At 41.7% G+C, this 22,101-nt stretch overlaps 1 protein-coding gene and 1 pseudogene across 3 annotated transcripts in view; both read left to right on the forward strand.

Annotated features, from left to right (window-relative positions):
• Window positions 1–22,101, forward strand: part of LOC126195408 (gastrula zinc finger protein XlCGF57.1-like) — a 201,697-nt gene that overhangs the window by 11,874 nt on the left and 167,722 nt on the right. For 2 of the 3 annotated variants that reach the window (XM_049934004.1, XM_049934003.1), the window contains exon 2: window positions 18,636–18,685. The exons of the other annotated variant lie outside the window; for it this stretch is intronic. In XM_049934004.1, the coding sequence (XP_049789961.1) occupies window positions 18,661–18,685 (25 nt within the window). In that variant the 5' untranslated portion in view covers window positions 18,636–18,660. The remainder of the gene's footprint in view (window positions 1–18,635; window positions 18,686–22,101) is intronic. 3 annotated transcript variants of the gene reach the window in all.
• On the forward strand, window positions 21,247–21,364 carry LOC126197061 (5S ribosomal RNA; annotated as a pseudogene).

Genomic DNA, 22,101 nt, shown 5'->3' on the forward strand with positions numbered 1-22,101 from the left:
ATATATTGTTCATATATCTCCAACATCCCCCTTTGAACAGATATTTTGGATGTCTCTTTCACAAGTCAATCATATTGTCTCACTGTCTTTTGAAATTACTCCTTGTTCAAAAGTTTGGTTAGTAGATCAGCCAATATCTCTTCTGTGTGTAAATAGTCCACTTCAGTATTCCCTTGCTCTACATGATCCCTTACAAAATGGTGCATTATATTGATGTGTTTGATTCTGGCACTAGTAACATTATTTTTGCTAAATTTATAGCTCCCTTGTTGTCACAGAATATCTTGGTGGATTCCATACTGATTTTAGGCTCCATATCACTTATTAGAGTCCTGATCTGCAATGCTTCTTGAATTGCTTGTAAGAGAGCCATATACTTAGCTTTTATGGTAAGCTGTATTCAAATAATACTTATCATGTTAATGTTGGGAAGTTACTATCACAGAAACTTAATGTTAACAAAGGACTGAGACAAAAATGCTGTTTAGCACCTACCCTCTTCAAAATATTTTTGAACAAAACACCAAAAAATTGGAAAAGGGAGTGCAAGAACATGGGTATTAGAGTAGGTGATAACCTACTGTTCTCCCCAAATTTCGCCGATGGTCAGGTCATCTTTGTTAAGGAAGAAGAGAATGTATCTTACATTTTAAGGAAGCTTAAAGAAGAACATGAGCAGTGGGGAATGAAAATTAACTTTACAAAGACAGAATACTTGGTTTTCAGTGGTATAGGAAGGGATTTTGTAATAGATGATGGATCTATAATAATGTGTAACTGTTCATACAAATGTTTAGGGACAATCATTTCAGACAAAGGTGGAAACAGTGAGGAAATAAGGCACAGAATAGGAAAGGGAAAGATGGCAATTAAACAATTGCACTCCATTATTTGGAATAAAATGGCTACAAAAAATTTGAAGAGGAGGATAAACAAAACTAGAGTTGAGAGCATTGCTCTGTATGGTGCTGAAGTGTGGGGAGTCTTCAGGGTCAATGAGAAGAAATTAAAAACAATGGAATACAAAAGCTATAGTAGACACAGTTGAAAATAAATGGCTAATATGCCATGGACATCTCAGAAGAATACCAGAGGAAAGATGGCCCTCTAAAATGTGGCACTGTGGATCTCCATGGTACAGAAAAAGAGGAAGACCCCTGCTTCATTCAAATGATGGAGTAAGGCATGTGATGCAGGACAGGACCATGCAAGAAGAGGACTGGCAGAATAGAGGAAGATGGAAACTTGCATGCGAGACACACCACATGGTGTAGAAAACTCACTTAAAGTAGTAGTAGTAGAAGAAGAAGAAGAAGAAGAAAGAGACTAGATACATAATTTGTAAAAATAGTGGCTAAGAGATATGCTTTTACCTTTCTTTCATTATGGTACGGATTCCAAATTTCTTGTTTTATGTTGGATGAAACCTTGAATGGTTTTGTGACAGAGTATATACATCCACTCTGAATCTTAGACAAAGGTGCCTACAAGAAAATTATTTTTGCATCTTGTATTGCAAGTGCACAGATTACAATTAAGCTGAAACTTATTTTTAGTCTTACTTCTCACTCCTGCTGAACAAACTGAAATGAGGTCAGGGTAGCTTGAGTGTTTATTGACCTCATTGTGGTTTCAGAGATGTTGCCGAATGTTTGGTGGGGCAGCAGTTAAATGGTGCTAGGCAGACAGCCATTGCAGAATCATAGAAGCAGTGAGAAAACAGTAGCCAGTTTATTCAGTACAGCATTTGAAACATCGTCTTGCTGTGGTCAACATCCAGTGGTGCAGGCTGGCTCTGGAAGGTGATGTCTGCTTAGCTCAGCATGTGGCCACAAGGGGGAGCCAGCTCTTGTAGTTGCCAAGCTGAGCAAGAAGCAGTAGTTATGAAGCTTTGTCAGCACCTTGGTGAGTGTAGAGGTATGTCAGCCTGGGTAGGCAAAAGGCACGCAGTGACGAAAGTCTCCTTAGGAAATCAGCACAATACAAGCAGCGCCAGGTGGGCACGGGCGGCAGAGAGAGCACCCAGCCCTCTCTGGGCATAAATACTGGACAAGATCCTCCAATACGGCAGTCTCAGGTAGCACCTGAAGAAGGCAACGAGTTACGTGGCCGAAATATTGTGCCAGAGCGACACAAACATCCGGCAGTAGACCCGATTGTTCCACATGTCAATGTCAGAGTTATATTTACAGCATGTGTAGACTTTGAGAAAGCTTCTAACTTTGCTTACTGGAATACACTCTTTGAAATTGTTATGGTAGCAGGGCTGAAATACAGGGAGTGGAAGGCTATTTAAAACTTGTACAGAAATCAGACTGCATTTAAGGGAAGTAGAAGTTAAGAGGGGAGCGAGACCAATGTTATTCATTCTATACAATAAGGGAAAGGAAAGGCAAAATTTGGAAAGGAAATTAAAGTTCAGGGAGAAGAAATAAAAACATTGAGGTTTTTCAGTGACATTGATAGCCTTTCATAGATGGTAAAGGGTGTATAAGATGAAGAATGAATAATGTCTTGACAGAAGATTATAAGATGGACATCAACAAAAGTAAAGCAATGCTAATAGAGCACAGTTGAATAAAATCAGATAATTGTGAGAGAGTAGATCAGGAAATGAGACACTAGAAGCAGTACATAAGATTTGCTATTTGGACATCAAAATGACTGACCTTAGCTAAAGTAGAGAGGATATAGAAGACAGACTGCCAATAGCAGAAGAAGAAAAACTCTTTAACATAGAATATAAATTTTAATTTTAGGAAGCCTCTTCAGAAGATAGCCCTGATTGAACTCCCATGCCTAAAACAGCTTCAAACTTCTGATTACTTTACAAATGAGTTAATGTGTCAAATATTTGATGTTAAGCATGTAGGCCAAAGCAAGAAAACGTGTTAATCCACTCATCAATATGAAAAGAATAGATTGCTACTCACCACATAGAGGGACCGTTGAGTCCCAGGCAAACACAATGAAAAGACTGCTAAACTCATTGCTTTTGCACAAAATAGGTCCTTCATTAGCAGAAAACACACAAGTATGTCTCTCACTCCCAGGACTACTGTATATAGCTGCTCGTACATGATTGCTGACACCTCCTCTATGTGGTGAATAACAATCTATCCATTTCATACTGTTGTTATTCTATCAGAACTTCCATTTTTCATTAATCTACTCAAATTGCTAATTATTGGAATTACTTCTAGATTATTTTAAATGTGATCGTCATCAGCAATTTGACATTCACTGCTGGATAAAGACCTCCAACAGACTTTTCTATGTATCACAGTCGTCAGCCGTGTGATCCATGAAGCTCCTACGTGTTTTTCAAATATCATATAGCCAACTTCCAACAGGTCATCATCTTTTCTTATCTCCAGTAATCTGGTAGAGAATTTCCTTGGAGCTTCTACCACCTGTTCACCTGACTAAGTGTCCTGCCTATCTTCATTTCATTTCGGAATTATTACATCATTCACTCCAGTCTCTTCCCTGAGTCATTTGTTTGGTTTGATGTCTATCCTCGTAATTCCTAATATGCATCTCTCCATTGATCACTGAGCAACTCTCAGGTGATTCTGCATATCAGGGATCTGACAGTTTGTTCGTAGGTTTGTGGAGGTATGTGGCATTAGATGTCCACACGCAGGTCATGTAATTCACGTGAATAGTAGGCCACTGATTTGCATAAGCAGTGATGGTACCCGATAGCAACCCAGATGGGTTCCATAGGATTTACATCAGGTGAATGTGGTCACCGAGACATCAATATGAGTTCACTATAATGCCCCTCAAACCACTGCAGAGGGGTTCTGGCTCTGATACAAGGACAGTTATACTGCTGAAAACTGACATCGCCGTCACAGAAGACATCAAGAGATGCAGCAGCAGAGTGTCTTTGATTACTATCACAGATCCCATGCAAACACAGGGGAATGTCTTCCATAGCATAATACTGCTCCCAACAACCTGTGTCCGTGGCATCCTCCATGTTTTGAGGTGCCATTCACCTCGATTATTGCATTTGTGGAGATGACCATTGACTTGTGTAACAAAAATGTGATTCATCCTAAGATCCAACATGTTCCATTGATCAGTGGTCGAATCCTAATGGTCCCATGCCCACTGAAATTGTAACTCACCATCTCAGGTCAACATGTGAACCTACAGGGGTGGTCTGCTGCGGACCTCCATGCACAACAATGTACATTGAACGGTGTGCTCTGAAACACTTTTACGTGCACCAGAATTGTGCTCATTCAGCTGAGATCCCGTATCACCACACGTGAACATTCGACCAGCTTCACTATATTCGAAATACTCACTCATAGGCTCTGTATAATAATAATCTACCCATTGTCAAAGTTGCTAATCTCAATGAATTCCCCCATTTGCAGCACATACCTTTGCTAGGGTGATCCCCCATCCATGTCTGCTCCGCTTACATTCTTTTGTTACCACATCACATTCCCGCGACCCCACCATGCAGCACCCAATGTTGCAGTGGGCAGTGGTCATAATGTTTCTGCTTATCTGTGTACATTCAGCTTATTCATTTGCTTGTTTAGATTTTAATGCTTTTTCTGGATAATTGCAAATGATTTTGGTGCATGTCTTACACGTTAAGAGGAGGAGGCTGATAGGGTTAGGCCTGTAAGTCATCCTTGTGTTTTTGGTGAATTGTCTTCATCTACTGACATTCTACAACAATTTTACAAATTAATTTTATAGGTTTAATTTTTTGGTTTTATACTCTTTCATTGGCATTGTTCTGTATTTCTGACTCATCTCTTGAATTACACAAACGTTGGAATGTTTGCACCATTTTTCTCTCTGTTGTTAGTTACTGCGTAATCTGAATCAGTGAAGTGTGATGTTCAATCAGCAAAAGTTTATGTTTGTCTTCTTAACACCCTTGATGTCTTCTGTTGTTTCTCATATTTTATTCTTATTGTATCTTGTTACATACTGCCAAACACAATTATAAATAATTTTGTTTATTCCAGCACATTCTATAAAGTTCCCACTATAATCTATTTAGTAGTTACCATGTTATACATGAAGTTTTCTTTTCTTTTGCTTTCTTCATACCTGGATCATCTGCTGATTGTCTAATTACTTTTGTTAAGTAGTTGTCCCTTTCATTTTTCTCTTTATAACCTCCCTTTTTAAGATGCTTAACTGGATAATAAATTCCATCCTGGATTTTCCATTGTTTGATTAACTTATTACTTATTTAATCTGATGTAGCTTCCCTACTCAATATGGACAATAAATCTGTAAAACTGTCATGTCTCTCTGTTTGTCTTTGAACATGGTAATTTCCAAAACTACTATACAAATTTTCGTAGGACATTGCAGGTAACTTGAGCATAGTTTGGGGCACCATGTATTCTTTAGTTCATCAAAATTAGATCATGGAGAGAGAAAAGATGTTGTGATTTCTTGTCTCTATCAAACAATGGAAAATCCAGGATGGAAGAATGACAATATTATGAAAAGGATAAAAAAGGATAATTTGCTACTCACCATATAGCAGAGTTGTTGAGTCGCGGACAGGCATAATGAAAAGACTGCTAAACAGGTAGGCTTTTGGCCAAAAAGCCATCTACCGAAGTAGACAACATACACACACACATTCATGCAAATACAACTTACACAAAGGTGACCACCATCTCTGGGTGCAAATGCCAGACGGAGAGCACTAAGCTGTCTAAACCAAACTTTGATTTAGGGCAATATTACTTTTTTCATATATCTGCAGAAACTTGTCAGCTTCCCTGATAAATGAGTTCCCACATTTAATGTAAAATCTTCAGTGTTGGCTGCAGTGGTTGATAGTGTATTTGTAAAATGGAAACAGGATTTGCAATTTGTTGAACTCACATTGATCGTGAGCTCTGTAGTTTGGAATCGATGGAAGTCTGAAGACTTTGGGCTGCTAGTGTTTTGGGTAAAGCCTGTGCTGATCTTACAGATGTACATTAACAATATTGTGTTCATGGTAGTAACCAAAACATAGTCAGTGAGGTGCAGTTATGTTGGTTTTCATGGAAATAAGCGATGTAGTAGTTGTGATCCCATCGTGGATACCACATTATTAATCCTGATGTTAACGAAACCTTTAAGCTTTAATCAAATGAAGCTACATGGTTTTAGAGACATGTTCAAGTCTCAAACATGAATGATGTATATATGCAGACTGAAGGGACGAATGAAAATTTGTACTGAGGCTGGGATTCAAAACTGGGTCTCCTGCTCACTAGGTAGATGTGCTAACCACTATGCCACCCTGCCGTAGTGGCTTTGCACAACTGCGTGGACTACTCTAGCACACTTCTCTCCTCAATCCAATTTCCCACTCGTGCCTCAGCCCACTTGGTATTCCCCCTAAACTTGAACAGTATTGTATTGAAATAGAACCCCAGCATCAAATGAAACAGGGGGTCGTGCCTGAAACCATATAGTTTCATTTAATTAAAGCACATGTGCCTGAGTTTAATGCAAGATCCTGTGTTTGATTTGATGCTGATGTTATATTCAAATACAGTTGGAGAGCCTCTGCAAAGTTGTTTGAGTTTAGGGCGAATACCAAGTAGGCTGGGGCGTGATGGAAGTTTTGATTGAGGAGGATGATGTGCTAGGGTAGTCTGTGCAGCAGTGTGAAACCACTGTGCCAGGATGGCGTAATGGTTACCAGGAGATTCAGGTTTGAATCCCAACCTTGATACAGATTTTCATTCATCACTTTAGTCTGTGTATCTGTATATACTTTTTGCATTAGTTACTTTTACGTGTCATTTCTTCTCTTGTAATTGCTTGATACAGGGCACAAAGCACTTATGCAGTGGCACTGGTGTGAGAACATTGGAGTTTGTTACTGCTCTTCTCCCTAGGACCATTATAGTGCTGGATATAGCTTCAGTCATTTACTGCCTTCATCTTGTACTGTTATAGACGACACAGAATTTGACAAATAGTATTTTCTCTTCCATACCTGTTCAGCTTCTAATTTCTATGATCTTTAAGAGCTACATATTAGCCGTCAGCTGTGTAAATTATTCTTCATTCTTTACCATTTCAGTCATAGTGACCATCATCACAGGAAAATGATAAGTCGCATGAATAAATCCGGTAAAGAGTAAAGAATAATTTGTGCAACTGTTTGCTAAAATGCAGTTCTTCAAATTCCTGACAGCTGTGTCAGATTACCTCACTAAAATACTACTTTTTATTACATTGTTATGAGTTTACTACATAATTTAGTAGATGCCATTAATGTACATCATAATTTCAACTAAAAAGTGAAAAGTCATGGATAGAATAACAACAGTATTGTGGTGTTCAGTAAACTAGCTAAAAAGTCAGTAGTATCATATCTCAGTGAGGAACTTGAAACTTTCAGCACAGGTCAGGAGCATGGAGAAGAACTCTGGCTCAAGTTGAAAAGAATAGTTGACCATGCACTGGATAGATATGTACCTTGTAGAACAGTTTACAATGGGACGGAACCTCCATGCTATACAGACACTGTACAGGAACTTCTAAAGAAACAGAGATTACTGCATAATAGGTGTAAAAAAAGCCTAGGACTATAGATACGTAGATGCTGAATGAAACATGTTTGGAAGAGGGCAATATGTAATGCCTTCAGTGAATACCATAGCAGAATCTTGTCAAGTGGTCTTTTACAGAACCCAAAGAAAATTTGGTCATATGTAAAGGCTGTTAGTGGCACCAAAGGTAGTGTCCAGCCCCTAGCGAATGAGACAGGAGCTGAAATTAAGGGTAGCAAAGCAAAAGCTGAAATGCTTAACTTCATTTTAAATGTTCTTTTAGGATAATTGCCCCAATTTAATCCTTGTGCCACTGAAAAGACAAATGAAAAAAGTTTTTGTGTCAGTGGTGTTGAGAAACAGCTGAAATCATTAAAATTGAACAAAGCTCCAGGCCTCAATGGAATTCCTGTGAGAGTCTATACCAAATTTGTGGCTGAGTTAGCCCCTTTTCTAACTATAATCTATTGTAGATCCCCAAAACAAAACACCATGCCCAGTTCTTGGAAAAGGGCACAGGTCACACCTGTGTACAAGTAGGGTAGTAGAAGTGATCCACAAAACTACCATCCAATATCCTTAGAACATATTCTGAGCTCAAACATAATGAGGTATCTTGAACAGAATGATCTCCTCAATGCCAACCAGCATGGATTTCGGAAACATTGATCACGTAAAACCCAACTCGCACCTTTCTCACAGGACATACTTCGAGCTTTAGGTTAGACAGTCAGGTAGATGCAGTGTTTCTTGATTTCTGGAAAGCATTTGATTCAGTACCACACCTACGTCTATTGTCAAAAGTATGATCACATGAGGTGTCAAGTGAAATTTGTGACTGGATTGAGGACTTTTTGGTAGGGAGGACGCAGCATATTATCATGGATGGAGAAATGAAATGGAAATGAGTGTATGGCATTGTTGGCCTGGAGGCCCCTATTTGGGGAAGTTTGGCCGCAAAGTGCAAGTCTTATTACATTTGATGCCACATTGGGCAACTTGCGCACCAGTGTAGGGGATGAAATGATGATGAGGACAACACAACACCTAGTCCACGTGCGGAGAAAATCTCCAACCCGGCTGGGAATCGAACCCGTGCCCACTTGCATGGGAGGTAAGCATGTTACCACCCAGCTAAGCAGACGGACATACAGTTATCGTCAGATGTATAAGTAAGTTTGGGTTCACCCCAGGGAAGAGTGCTGGGGCCCTTGCTGTACCTGTTGTATGTTAATGACCATGCAGACAATATTAATAGCAAAATCAGGCTTTTTGCAGATGACACAGTTATCTATAATGAGGTACTATTGGAGAGAAGCTGCATAAATTCAGAATTGATTAGATTTCAACATGGTGCAGAGATTGGCAACTTGCTCTAAATGTTCAGAAATGTAAAAAACATAGTATCCTATGACTATAATATCAATGAGTCACTGTTTGAATCGACCAACTCATACAAATACCTGGGTGTAACACTTTGTAGGGATATGAAATGGAATGATCACATAGTTTCAGTCATGGGTAAAGCAGGTGGTAGACTTTGCTTTATTGCTAGAATACTGGGAAGTCTACAAAAGAGATTGTAAACAAATCATTCATGTGACCGGTCCTAGAATACTGTTCAGGTGTGCGGGAGTTGTACCAAACAGGACTAACAGGGGATATTGAAAGTGTACAGAGAAGGGTAGCATGAATGGTCACAGATTTGTTTAATCCATGGTGGTGTGTCATAGATACTGAAGTATCTGAACTGGCAGGCTCCTGAAGACAGACATAAACTAACAAAGTTTCAAGAACTGGCTTTAAATAATTACTCCAGGGATATACTATAACCCCCTACATATCACTCACATAGGGATCATGAAGATAAGCTTAGAATAATTACTGCATGCACAGAGCCATACAAACATTCTTCCCATGCTCTACATGTGAGTGAAACAGGAAGAAACCCTAATAACTGGTACAATGGGACGTATGCTATGCCATGAATCTCACAGTGGTTTGCAAAGTATAGATACTGATCTAGAGTGTGGCAATAAATAATGGAAATTCCAGTATGGAATAATGAAAATATGAAAATGATAGATTGCTACTCACCATATAGCGGAAAAGTCGAGACATGCACAACAAAATGGCTACTAAACACATAAGCTTTCAGCATGAAGGCCCTCTTTTTCTTCTTCTTCTTCTTCTTCTTCTTCTCTCTCTCTCTCTCTCTCTCTCTCTCTCTCTCTCTCTCTCTCTCTCATTCTCTCTTGCACATGCATGTGCATGTGCCCACCCACCCACTACCCACACACAACACACACACACACACACACACAGAGTCATGCATATGCAGCTCACACACAATAACGACCATCTCTGGCTGCTGAGGTCAAACTGCAAGCAGCTGCCTATGATGGGAGAAACAATCTGGCTAGTGGGGTTAAGGAGGAGACTGGGAGGGGGAGAGAGAGCAAGGTAAGGGTGGGGGACAGTCAAGTGAGTGCTGCTTATGGGAGGATACAGGCATGAGGTGGAGAGAGGGTAGGGCAGCTAGGTGGAGTTGGGGGGTTAAATGGAAGGGGGGGAGGGTGAAGGGGGGAGTGGAAAAAGAGAGAAATAAAAAGACTGTGAGTGCGCTTGCGGAATAGAAGGCTGTATAGTGCTGGAGTGGAAACACCTCTTATTGTCTCCTGAAATGACAACTGTCCTACCCACTATCTTCCCCACCCTTCCCACAGTGGTATCCCACCGCCCACTAAAACTACACAGTATCCTTGTCCACCCCTGATCCCAACCCTTTGCCTCATGGTTCTTATGCCTGTAAGAGACATAGATGTGCCGCCTGTCCTGTACATCCTCCCACTACCACCTAACCCAGGCCGATCACAAATATCACTTATCCCATCAAAGGCAGGGCTACCTTTGAAACCAGTTGTGTGATCTACAAGCTAAGCTTCAACCATTTTGGTTTGTTCTATACAGGCATGACAACCAACAAGCTGTCTACACACATGACAAACTGTGGCCAAGAAACAGCTGGACCACCATCCAGTTGCTGAGCATGCTGCCCAATATAACATTCTTCATTTTAATGACTGCTTCACAGCTTGTGCCGTCTGGATCCTTCCTACCAATACGAGCTTTTCTGAGCTGTGCAGGATGAAACTCTCTCTGCAATTATTACTTTCCTGTAACCCTCTTGCCCTCAACCTTCATGAAATTGTCCTTCACCCACTTTCTCACTTCCTTGTTACCGCTCCAGTACTAAACAGCCTTCTGTTCCACAAATGCACCAACAGACAACTTACTTCTCTTCTTTTCTGCCCCCCCCCCCCGTGCCCCCCTTCCACCCTCCGTCTAACCTTGCGTCTGCACCCAGGTGCCCTACTCTCTCTCTCCACCTTGTTCCTGTGTGCTCCCACAAGCAGCACTTTACTGTCCCCCACCACTACTCTTGCTATCTCTCCCCCTCCAAGTCTCCTCCTTACCCCCTCCACCCAGATTTCTTCTCCCATCATGTGCAGTTGCTTGTAGTCTGGCCTTGGCAGCCAGAGAAAGTGGTTATGTGTGTGTGAGTTGCATTTGCATGAATGTGTGTGTGTGTGATTTGTGTATTTAAGAAGAAGGCCTTCTGGCCCAAAGCTTATATGTTTAGTAGTCTTTTTGTTCTGCCTGTTTGTGACTCAATGTCTGTGCTATGTTGTGAGTAGCAGTATATCCTCTCTCTCTCTCTCTCTCTCTCTCTCTCTCTCACACACACACACACACACACACACACACACACACACACACACACACACACACACACAGCCAATGGCTCCTGGTGCTGAATCCCGACTGCGACTAACTAGAAATCTGCTGGGGTGAGTGGTGGGTGGTGGGGGCAAGGAGGAGACATGGGTTATGGAGGGGGTGGTAGCAGCATAGGGGTGGAGCAAGATTCTGCACTGCCTGTGTAAATGCCGGGGACAAAATAGAACTACTAGATGCAGAGTCAGGAGCTTGTGCATGTGGGTGGGGGGGGGGGGGGGGGGAAGCAGAAGAGAAATAGAGAGGAGGAAAAGAGTAGTGGGATGTTGGGGGATAGGAGGTGTGTATAGCTCTGAAGGAAAGGGATAGCTGGGTGTAGGGCAGAGACTAGTGAAGGTTGATGCCAGAGGCGTTATGGGAATGAAGGCTATGTTGCAGGGAGACTGGTGTTGTTATGAAGAATCCTGATGTCAAATGTTGTGAAACAGTCATTAACATGATCTAAATGATTAATGGAAAATCTCATATAAAGATGTGAAACAAATACTAACAAAGAGATAGAGGGGCTGGCCAGTACTTACCTCAGCTCAGTACAGCCGATAGATACACAAAACAGAACAGAAAATTTACATATCCTAGCTTTCAGAACTTTGTTCCTTTGTCAGGGAGGAGAGAGGGGAAAAAAGGGGAAGAAGGGAAAGTGGATTCAGTTACTCACAACCCAGGTTATGAAGCAACAGGGGAAAGGTAAACAGGGAGGGTAGCAAAGATGGAGCCATGGGTGTCAGAGGGAAGCCAAAGATATTCTACTGTAAGTACTGTGCCAGCTTCAAACCAAAGAGGATGCAAACAGAAGTAAAGACGTATATAGTATAAAGATAAACACAACTATGTAGGATGAAAAGATGCGTGAATGGCTAAGGAGGAAAGGGAAAGAGGAGAATACTGAAGAGTAAACGGGACTGAGGTTTGTTAACGTAGGTTCAGTCCAGTGTAGCAGGTTCCTAGGTCCCTAGAATTATGCTGGAGGGCATGCTCTGCTACTGGGTATTGGACATCTCCTAGGTGGACAGTTCGTCTGTGCCCATTCATGCGCTCAGCCAGTTTAGTTGTCGTCATACCAATGTAAAAGGCTATGCAGTGCATGCATGTCAGCTGATAAATGACGTGTTGTTTCACATGTGGCCCTGCCTTGTACTGTGTATGTTTTACCAGTAGCAGGGCTGTAGTAGGTGGTTATGGGGGATGCATGGGGCAAGTTTTACAGTGGGGTCAGTTACAGCGGTAGGAACCGCTGGGTAGAGAAGGTGGTCTGGAAATATTGTAGAGTTTGACAAGGATGTTACAGGGGTTGGGGGGCGATGAAAGGCAACTCTGGGCGATGTGGGGAGAATATTGTCAAGGGATGATCTCATATCAGGGCTTGACTTGAGAAAGTCATATCCCTGGTGGAGTAATTTGTTGATGTTTTCGAGGCCAGGATAATATTGGGTGACAAGGGGGATGCTTCTGTGTGGTCTGGGGGTAGGAACATTGTTGTTGGATGGGGAGGAATGTATTGCTCGGGAGATCTGTTTGTGGACACGGTCTGTAGGATAGTTGTGGGAGAGGAAAGCACTGTTGAGGCTATTGGTGTAATTGTTGAGTGATTCGTTACTGGAGCAGATACGTTTGCCACGAATACCTAGGCTGTAGGTAAGGGAGTGTTTGATGTGAAATGGATGGCAGCTATCAAAGTGAATATACTGTTGTTTGTTTGTGGGTTTGATGTGGACAGAGGTGTGGATGTGAGCTTCAACAAGAACTGTGGTACTTGACCGTGTGGAGTATGTGGCAGAAGGACTGCGTCAACTCTCCGACACCTCAACCTACAAAGCTGTTACCCAGGATCCCATTCCCTCCATCCAGACTGTGCTGCAGAAAATCCTAAAAATCCAAGGTCCCTCACAAGGCTTCACAACGGCTTCCATAGACCTACTCACTCCACCTGAGCCATGTACCCCTACCTTCTACCTATTACCCAAAATCCATAAAGAGAACCATCCTGGCCATCCCATTGTAGCAGGCTTCAAAGCCCCAACAGAATGTATCTCAGCTCTGGTAGACCAACACCTCCAACCTATCACCCGCAGACTCCCATCCTACATCAAAGACACAAACCACTTCCTAGAACGCCTCAAATCCATTCCCACTCCTCTCCCCCTGAAACCTTTCTTGTCACCATAGATGCTACATCCCTTACACAAACATCCCACATACCCATGGTCTCTCTGCCCTTGAACACTACCTCTCCCAATGCCCACCCGAAGATCTTCCAAAAACCTCATTCCTTATCACACTTACCAACTTCATCCTCACCCATAATTACTTCACTTTTGAAGGCCAGACCTACAGACAAATCAGGGGAACGGCCATGGGAACCAGGATGGCTCCATCCTATGCCAGCCTCTTCATGGGCCGCATGGAAGAGGCTTTCCTGAAGACCCAACAGCTGCTTCCCCTGGCCTAGTATAGGTTTATAGATGACATCTTTGTGGTCTGGACTCATGGTGAAGAAACACACCTTAATTTCCTCCATAACCTCAACTCCTTTTTGAATCTGAATTTCACCTGCTACTTCTCCAAAACCCAAGCCACCTTCCTGGATGTTGACCTTCATCTTGTTGAAGCTCACATCCACACCTCTGTCCACATCAAACCCACAAACAAACAACAGTACCTTCACTTTGATAGCTGCCATCTATTCCACATCAAACACTCCTACAGCCTAGGAATCATGGCTACGTATCTTCTCCAGTAACGAATCACTCAACAATTACACCAATAACTTGACCAGTGCTTTCCTCTCCTGCAACTATCCTACAGACCGTGTCCACAAACAGAACTCCCGAGGAATACATTCCTCCCTGTCCAACAACAATGTTCCTACCCCCAGACCACACAGAAGCATCCCCCTTGTCACCCAATATTATCCTGGCCTCGAATACATCAACAAATTACTCCGCCAGGGATATGACTTTCTCAAGTCAAGCCCTGATATGAGATCATCCCTTGACAATATTCTCCCCACAACACCCAGAGTTGCCTTTCATCGCCCCCCTAACCCCTGTAACATCCTTGTTAAACTCTACAATATTCCCAGACCACCTTCTCTACCCAGCGGTTCCTACCCTGTAACCGACCCCGCTGCAAAACCTGCCCCATGCAGCCCCCCACAACCAACTGCTACAGCCCCGCTACTGGTAAAACATACACAGTTCAAGGCAGGGCCACATGTGAAACAACACATGTCATTTATCAGTTGACATGCATGCACTGCACAGCCTTTTACATTGGTATGATGACAACAAAACTGGCTGAGGGCATGAACAGCCACAGACGAACTGTCCACCTATATGTCCAATACCCAGTAGCGGAGCATACCCTCCAGCATAATTCTAGGGACCTAGTAACCTGCTACACTGTATGTGCCATTTGGCTTCTGCCACCCAACACCAGTCCCTCGGAACTGCGGAGATGGGAACTTGCACTCCTACACATCCTTTCATCCCGCCATCCCCCTGGACTGAACCTACGTTAACCAACCTCAGTCCCATTTACTCTTCAGTCTTCTCCTCTTTCCCTTTCCTCTTTAGCCATTCACGCATCTTTTCATCCTACATAGTTGTGTTTATCTTTATACTATATACGTCTTTACTTCTGTATGCATCCTCTTTGGTTTGAAGCTGGCACAGTACGTACAGTAGAATATCTTTGGCTTCCCTCTGACACCAATGCCTCCATCTTTGCTACCCTCCCTGTTTACCTTTCCCCTGTTGCTTCATAACCTGGGTTGTGAGTAACTGAATCCACTTTCCCTTCTTCCCCTTTTTTCCCCTCTCTCCTCCCTGACAAAGGAACAAAGTTCTGAAAGCTAGGATACGTAAATTTTCTGTTCTGTTTTGTGTATCTATCGGCTGTACTGAGCTTAGTACTGGCCAGCCCCTCTATCTCTTTGTTAGTCATTAACGTGAAGCAGATCAAGTTGAGCAGCATGTTCAGTAACAGGTTGGTGCAGCTGTTTCTTGGCCACAGTTTCGCAGTGGATAGTCATGCAGACAGAGAGCTTGTCAGTAGTCAGGCCCCCGTAGAAAGTGGCAAAGTGACTGCATCTTAGTTTGTAGATCACATGCCAGATTTTACAGGCAGGTCTGCCTTTGAAGGGGTAGGAGATGCCTGTTGCAGTACTGGAGTAAGTGTTAGTGGGAAGATGTATGAGACAGGTTTTGCATCTAGGTCTGCTGCATAGATATGAGCTGGGAGGCAAGGGGTTGAGAACAGGGATAGAGTAGGGATGGACAAGGATATTGTGTAGGTGGAGTGGGTGATAGAATACCACTGTGGAAGGAGTGCCAAGGATGTTTCTAATTTCAGGGCAGGATGAAAGATAATGGAAATGCTGTTGGAGAATGTGATTCAGTTGCTCTAGTCTTGAGTGTAACTGAGTCATGTGAGCAGTGCTTCTTTATGGCCAGATTGTAGGTGTATGGTGTATAGTAGGTGACTGGTGAGACGAGGCACAGGAGATCTATTTCTTGTGTTGGCTGAATAATTACTTATCTGTGAAGGCCTCAGTGAGACCCTTGGCATATATGGAGAGGTTAAAAAACGGCGTAATATGGGATGATTAAAAGTAAGAGGAAGAACAGTACCACAGATTATGCTCGAATGGTGAACAAAAGTGGATAAGAGGTAGGGAATAAGTAAGAACTCAAGAATACGTGAAAGGAGTATTTTGAAGTCCTCCTGAACTCGAATGGGGCCCTGGATGAGGACGAACAAGCCGAGGAGAAAAAAAGAGGAGAAACGGCAAATAGAAAAAGACCTTACATGGGGAGAAGTGGAAGAGGCATAGGGCAAGATGAAGGGAGGGAAGTCACCAGATCTGGATGAGCTGAATGTAGAGATGGTGAGAGCAGCAGGAGAGTTGGGGATACAATGGCTATATTGAGTAATGACAATTGTGTGGAGACAGAAGATGATCCCAGAAAACTGGAAGAAGAGAATAATTGTCCTGAGCTTTAAGAAGGGAAATAGAAAAGAGTGCAAGAACTGTCGGGAGATAACATTGATGACTCATTGTGCAAAGATTTTTGAGAAAATTTTGAAAGTACGAATTCGGGAAAAATTAGAAGGAAGAATGAGAGAAGAGCAACATGGCTTCAGAACAGCACTATGAATATGGAATAGATCTACTAATGGCCTTCCTGGACATTCAAAAAGTGTATGATGGTGTACGTAGGAGCAAAGTGTAGAAAGCCCTGGAGAACAGAGGAATAGCAGAACAGATTATTTGGAGGATAAGGGAAATGTACCGTGGGAATGTGAGCCGTGTGAAAGGGGGAGGAGAGGGATCAGGTTGGATTGAACAGAAAAATGGCTTGAGGCAGGGAAGTGCACTTTCACCATTACTCTTCATTGTAGTGATGGATGATATAATGAGTACAGTAGCACAAGTAATTGGTGAAAGGAAGGTGAAAGCTATGGTGTTTGCAGTGATCTGATGATTTGGGTAAATAAGGAGGAGGAAGTACAAGAGCAGTTGGACATATGGGAACGAACAGTACAAGGATATGGGATGAAATTTAGTATAAGTAAGAGTGAGATGATAATCACAACAAGAAAGGAGGAGGGAGCAACAACTGGAATAACAATTGGTGGAGAATTTGAAGTACCTAGGAAGCCTGACACAGGAAGATGGAAAAAATGACAGAGAAATAAATGAGTGGGGGAGAAAAGCAGAAGCATTTTGGAAGAGTGTCAGAAGCCTGATATGGAGTAAGGATGTACCCCAAATCAGCAGAAAGGTTATATACCGGTCATACTATGTCCCAATCCTGACATACGCATCAGAAACCTGGGTTATGAAAGGAAGAGAGAAAGGCAAAGTACAAGCTAGTGAGATGAAATTCTTGAGAAACAGGATTGGAGTGACAAAGATAGACTGGTTAAGAAATGAGAGGATCAGAGAGTTAATGAAGGTGGAACCATTACAGGAGGAGATAGAGAAATCAATGCTGATATAGTATGGACACATTAAGAAAATGGAGGAGAAGAGGATACCCAGGAGGTTACACACGATGTAACTGGAAGGAAAGAGACCAAGAGGAAGACCGAGAGACAGATGGCTGAAAGGAGTAGAGGAATGCGTCCAGAAGAAATGAGAAGACTGGACCAAGGTGAAGATGGAGAGATGGTGGCAAGACAGAAGACAGTGGAGAGGCCTGTGTTCCATACAGACCTGACAAGAGGCTGGAAACTGTCCAAGATGATGATGACTGCTCGTCACAACAGATGTGATAACAACAGGTGGGTAGTCTGTATGGCAGGGACTTCGTGGTATGGAATGGGTGGCAGCTGTTGATGCGGAGGTTTTATTGGTGGTTGGTAGCTTTGATGTGGATGGAACTACTGATGTAGCCATCCTTGAAGTGAAGTTGACATTGAGGAAGGTGGCTTGTTGAGCTGAGGAAGACCAATGAACTGAATGGGGGAGAAGGTGTTACATTGACCTCATTTTGCTCTAAATCAAGTGGAAGTTCTATATCAGACATTTCCTATGGTTCCATGATAAGCTTGGTTGTAGATTCTATGACTTGTGCTAGAGGGTGGGCACTTGTTAAGTCACTCTCGATAGATCAGGCAGTCCGCAGCTCGTGGTCTCACGGTCACGTTCTTGCTTCCCAAGCATGGGGTCCCGGGTTCGATTCCAGGTGGGGTCAGGGATTTTCACCTGCCTCAAGATGACTGGGTGTTTGTGTTGTTCTCATCATTCCATCATCATTCATGAAAGTGGCAGATTGGACTAAGCAAAGGTAGGGAATTTGTATGGGCGTTGATAACCATACAGTTGAGTGCCCCACAAACCACACATCATCATCATCATCATCATCATCATCGTAGATCAGGCACATACTATACACTGTAAGGTCATTAGAGACAGGATATTGGTTTGTGTTGGGGAAGGATAGGTGATAAATTGGCCATCCTCTTTTCAGCTGTTTAGGGAAATGATGGGAAACCTAAATCTGGATGGCTGTATGGGGATTTGATCCACTTTTCTCCTGAATTTAAGTCCATTGTGTTAACTACTGTACTAACTCACTTGGTGAAAACCATATATACAGATTCCATTCACATGTTTGTGATAGCATTCAAAGAAATTTAGAAATGTGCAGCACTCAGAAACAAGTATTAAGTATTTTTAATCGTGCTTTGTAACTTATATTAACTTGCATCAAGTATTTGTCTCTCCTACCTTTCTTTCTTTCTTTTTTTCCCTCATCAAGTACCTCCTTTTTACAGGAGTAGTAACCAGCAAAGTTTCAGAATGGCTGAGGAACAGAGAACTGAAGGTAAATATGCATTTTGCTGCAATGTCTGTTTTTGTCACCATAAGTGCAAGTTATTGCATTTTTTGTAACCTAAAAATATATGTCAATATCTCATATTTAATATTATTGTCATTGATAGAACAACAAGTAATAATTTTGTATGTCTTACTTACTGAGATCATGAACTAAAATCCTGCCACTTAAAATTTTGTTTTATATATGGTTCTTCATATGTTCCTGATTCTGTAATTTGATTTGAATTAGTTTGTTTTTCATACATTTATATTTTTATTTATTGCATGCTTCTATTCTCACAGCTCAGAACTACTCATTTTAAGCAGTTGCCCCTTCCAAGTGTGAGACATCAGTTGTCATGTTCCATAGCCATATTGTATTGTGTGTATGACTGTTTCCCTTACCTCTCCTCATTACACACACACACACACACACACACACACACACACACACACACACACATGCTCTTCTGTGGGAAAAATCATTGGTAATTTTTTTTTTAGTTGCTCATATTTCATATCATAATATATCACAAATAGGAACACTAGTAGGTTACTATGAACTGCGTGGTGAACGCATTATTGTAGCCAAGATAGACACGCAGCCCACACCCACCACAGCAGTACGAGCTTATATCTCGACTAGTCGGCAGATAATGAGTAGATTGAGGAAATGTATGATGAAATAGAAGAAATTATTCAGATAGTTAATGGAGATGAAAATTTAATTGTTACAGGGAACTGGAATTTAATAGTAGGAAAAGGTGGCGAGGGAAAAGTAGTATATGAATGTGGATTGGGGGAAAGGTACAAAAGAGGAAGCTGTCTGATAGAATTTTGCAAAGAGCATAATTTAATCATAGCTAACACTGGGTTTAAGAATCTTGAAAGAAGGCTGTATGTATGGAAGAGACCTGGACACACCAGAAGGCTTCAAATTGATTATATGATTGTAAGACAGAGATTTAAGAACCAGATTTTAAATTGTAAGACATTTCCAGGAGCAGACGTGGATGCTGACCACAATTTATTGGTTATGATCTGAAGAAACTGCAAGAAGGTGGTAATTTACGGAGATGGAGCCTGGATAAACTGAAAGAAACAGAGGTTGCAGAGAGTTTCAGAGGGAGCTTTAGGGAACGACTGACAAGACCGGGGGGAAAGTAATACAGCAGAAGAAGAATGGACAGCTTTGAGAGACGAAATAGTGAAGGCAGCAGAGGACCAAGTAGGTAAAAAGATGAGGGCTAATAGAAATCCTTGAGTAACACAAGAGATATTGAATTTAATCAATGAAAGGAGAAAATATAAAAATTCAATAAATGAGGCAGGTGAAAGAGAATACAAATGTCTAAAAAAATGAGATCAACAGGGGAAGTGCAAAATGGCTAAGCAGGAATGGCTAGGGTTGCCAGAATTTGTTGCTAGCAAACTGGGATGTTTCTTTAAAATTAAATAAAAATGGCCATAATTTGTGAGTCATAAACCGGGACATTTCGGGACACTTTTCTTAATGTTAAAAAAGTGAAATATATGTACCAGTTACTGCTGGATTCAGTTGATTTAGTAAAATAAATAAACACTTTATATTGTAATTATTTTAATAAAACCCAAGAGAGGCATTCAAATGGTAATAACATTTTACAATATTAGTACTGGTAACACAAGAACATTAAGATGAGATACAAAATTGTCTACTCAAATGCTGTATGTGGAAGTGCAAAGTTCACATAACTTGTTATCCTGCACCTCATATTTATCTGAATTCTGAGCTTTGGAGAGAAGGTCTTTCTGCTGTACGATGTATTCATAAAACTTAGAACAACTCATTTGATAGTTAAAAACACATTTAATTATTGCTTCGACCATTGGTACATGTAATCTGTTTCGATCCTCAGTCCATTGCACGTTCATGAGAGAAAAATACTCGTTGCATGTTTGCATGATACCATGGAATACTGAAGATGAATTTACACAGATCCAGCATCTGAGAATACTGTTCTCCACATGCAGTCTGCTGAAAGAAATAAGCCCATTTCTCCCGACATGAGTACTACCTCAGTTATCGCTATTTTTGTTGGTTTCTGATTAAGTAAAGAAAACTGGTCAAACAATAAACTATCGTCTACTGACAATCCTCTACCTTGTACAAATGTTATTGTCCTTGTCACATTGCTCCACTCAGGTTCTGCATCCAGCAACATCTGTTTAAAAATGGAAAACTCATTGAGATTTGTTGACGATTTTTCTAAATAAGCTGTACACGTTTCATAAAACTGTTCTATATCAACATGAAGTTTTTGAATTTCACTAGTTAATGCAACCTCACTGTTCTCCAAGAAAGATGTCACTTTGAGTGGAATAAAACTTGCTTCTTTATGACGTTATATGATTCTGCTAATATTTTCCAAAATTGCAGCTACTTCTATAACACTGCTGTCTGCTTTCTCAAGTTTAAGTATTTGTCATTGAAACACGCTCAACTGACTATGCAAGAACCACAGATATGCTTCCATTAACGGATTCTGGAAGAGATTTCTCAGAAACTTTGGTGTCTTTCCTTCTAAGGCCAATGGCCTTGCCACAGTGGTAACACCGGTTCCCATCAGATCACCAAAGTTAAGCACTGTCGGGCTGGGCTAGCACTTGGATGGGTGACCATCCGGTCTGCCGAGCGCTGTTGGCAAGCAGGGTGCACTCAGCCGTTGTGAGGCAAACTGAGGAGCTACTTGACTGAGAAATAGTGGTTCCAGTCTCATAAACTGACATATGGCCAGGAGAGAGGTGTGCTGACCACATGCCCCTACATATCCACATCCAGTGACACCTGTGGGCTGAGGATGACACGGTGGCCAGCTGGTACCGTCGGGCTTTCCAAGGCCTGTTTGGACGGAGTTTCTTCTTAGAGGAAGAATGATTTAAGAGCATCATACAACTCCAGTACTCGCTTTACAGCAACAAACAAAGATAACCACCTCGTTTTTGTATGGGACAACAATGCACTATACTCTATGTCCACAAACTCACAAAACTCTTTTAGACACTCCGCTCATATTGTGTATACAGAGAAGTAGTTGAAAAGTTTAATTATAAAGGTTTCTACATCAACACTCATGACGTCAGTGGCTGTCTTGGTAGCATTGTGTAGTATGCGAGCAGGGCAGCTAATTCCTAAAAGATTTTCATTTACTCCACTTTTCAGTCTAGGAAATACATTGTTTGTACCTTCTCATCACACTCCTCCAGAATCAGTGTTAGCACTGTCACCACAAAATGTGATACACTTACTGTTATCAATTCTGTTTTCTTCTACTGCAGTACGTACTTATTGCAGAGGCCGTTTCATTTGGGAGCGAAACTAATTTAAACAATTTCACTTGAATGTCATTCTGAGGTGTAAAATATTGAACAATAAATGGAAAT

This window comes from Schistocerca nitens, chromosome 7 (genome assembly GCF_023898315.1).
Source record: "Schistocerca nitens isolate TAMUIC-IGC-003100 chromosome 7, iqSchNite1.1, whole genome shotgun sequence".
NCBI lineage: Eukaryota > Metazoa > Arthropoda > Insecta > Orthoptera > Acrididae > Schistocerca > Schistocerca nitens.